At 41.3% G+C, this 2239-nt stretch overlaps 1 protein-coding gene across 1 annotated transcript in view; it reads left to right on the top strand.

The window, feature by feature from the left end:
- The first annotated feature begins 1502 nt into the window (after positions 1-1502).
- LOC109537608 (putative ammonium transporter 2) overlaps positions 1503-2239 on the top strand; it is a 6817-nt gene continuing 6080 nt past the window's right edge. Inside the window, exons 1-3 of the mRNA XM_019904414.2 lie at positions 1503-1611; positions 1684-1770; positions 1821-2049. Coding sequence (XP_019759973.1) covers positions 1503-1611; positions 1684-1770; positions 1821-2049 — 425 coding nt within the window. The remainder of the gene's footprint in view (positions 1612-1683; positions 1771-1820; positions 2050-2239) is intronic.

The raw sequence follows: 2239 nt of genomic DNA, 5'->3' as shown, positions 1-2239 counted from the left end.
AATTTCTCTTACATAAACAGAAGATTCTGATTTTCACAACCTTGTGAATGACGAACCAGAAGTTGAAATGTTAGTCCAACTGCATGCCCTCCTTTAAAAAATCATAACTGCCCATCCTGAGCAGGTAGTAACTTGACACTTGCACACCCTATATAAGACGCTTGATGCTACACATCATAAAAATATAATTCAAATCGGACTAGATTTGGAGTTTTGGCCACTTTTTCACTTACAGGAAGAAATAGAGCAAGTTCGCGCAACTGCACACCCGCTTTAAAAAATTCTTAACTTTCAATCCAGGGCAGGCAGCAACTGGAAATTCACACACCTTTTAGAAGACCCCTTGCCCTTACAACGCTCACAATTTCTCTTCAATCAACACAAGATTTTCATTTTCGCAACCTTGTGAATGATGGACCAGAAATTGAAATGTTAGTCCAACTGCATGCCCTCCTTTAAAAAATCATAAGTGCCAATCCTGAGCAGGTAGTAACTTGAAACGTGTACACGCTATACCAGATGCTTGATGCTGCACATCGTAAAAATATCATTAAAATCGGACTAGATTTGGAGTTTTGGCCACTTTTTCACTTACAGGAAGAAATAGAGCAAGTTCACGCAACTGCACACCCGCTTTCAAAAATTCTTAACTTTCAATCTAGGGCAGGCAGTAACTGGAAATTCACACACCTTCTATACGACACTTTGAGCTTAAAAGGCTCAAAATTTCTCTTTCATCATATAAGATCCTGATGTTTTACAACATTGTGAATGACGGACCAAAAATTAACAATTTTGACCAAATGCCTGCCCGACTTTAAAAAATCATTACGTCCAATCCAGAGCCAATAGTAACTGGAAACTTGCACACCCTATACAGGAGACTTGATGCTAAAAATGCAGCATAAAAATTTCATTTAGATCCGGCCAGATTTAGATATTTGGCAACCGTGCGACTTATATAAAATAGGCTAAAAATTAGCATGTTTCCTCAATTGCACGCCCACTTTAAAAAAATCATATCTTCCAATCCAACGCGGGTCGCAGCAGGAAATTCACACATCTTATACAAGAGGCTGTGCCCTTAAATAGCTCATAATTTCACTTAAATCACCCAAGAGCCCGATTTTATTAACTCGGTTTTTAAACAGGGAGGGTTCCTACAATGTTCCGTTGCTACCCTCACTGAGGAGCACCCTGTATATTGAAATACTCTCCATTTTTCCATCCATTGCATGACTGAGACAAGAACTAATGGAAACCCCAATCAAAGCTTGTGTTTCTCAATGTTTCCCATGAAAGCAAGGTTCCACAGCAATTTCTCCATCATTAGCTGAAAAATCGTGTCTCCTACTCGATCGCTTTACTTATTCACCAAGCCCTTGAATAATGACGGACAATCACAGCAATTTCCCTTTGACTATTTAAGTAGGTGACTGATTAAGCTGTTCGCTCGCCTACATGTAGAGGAACGGCTGAAAACCGTCCAATTTGGATCAGCAATGTCAGCTACAAGGACCAATGCAACCGTTCCATGGCTCTACAATATCACTGTAGAGGACAGCAACTGGATCATCACCAGTGCTTTTATGATTTTTACTATGCAAACAGGTGAGTGATGGAACGCTGGAGGTCGTCTTGTCACTCTTCAAGTAGGCTCAACAAACCACTTGCACTTTGCAGGATTTGGCATGCTGGAATCTGGATGCGTTTCAATCAAAAACGAAGTTAACATCATGATGAAAAATGTCGTCGATATTGTACTGGGAGGTAAGCAGTACCATCAGGTGCTCGAGACCGTTTCTACATGGCCTTTGCAGGATTAACATACTGGATATTCGGCTTTGCCGTGTCCTTTGGCAGGAGCGAATTCAACAACGGATTTATTGCCTTGGGCGATTTTTGCATCGACCCGTCTGCGGATAATCCCCTGAAGGGTGCCATTTTTGCTGCATTTCTGTTCCAGCTTTCCTTCGCCACCACTGCTACTACCATTGTGAGCGGCGCTATGGCTGAACGGTGCAACTTCAAGGCTTATTGCATGTTCAGGTAACGCTTCAAAATTACTCTAAATGAACTAAATCTGCCCAGTGTGGAGGCCAGAACCGTTCACTTAAAGCACTGGATCTTCAAAAGTATCTTACGAGGCTTCAAAAAATCATAACTGCCAATCCCGAGCAGGTAGTAACTTGAAACTTGCACACGCTATACAAGATGCTTGATGCTGCACATCATAAAA

The sequence above is a fragment of the Dendroctonus ponderosae genome, unplaced genomic scaffold (genome assembly GCF_020466585.1).
Source record: "Dendroctonus ponderosae isolate FM_Combo_2020 unplaced genomic scaffold, Dpon_F_20191213v2 Dpon_F_20191213_11, whole genome shotgun sequence".
NCBI lineage: Eukaryota > Metazoa > Arthropoda > Insecta > Coleoptera > Curculionidae > Dendroctonus > Dendroctonus ponderosae.
This window is presented reverse-complemented; position numbering and strand designations above follow the sequence as displayed.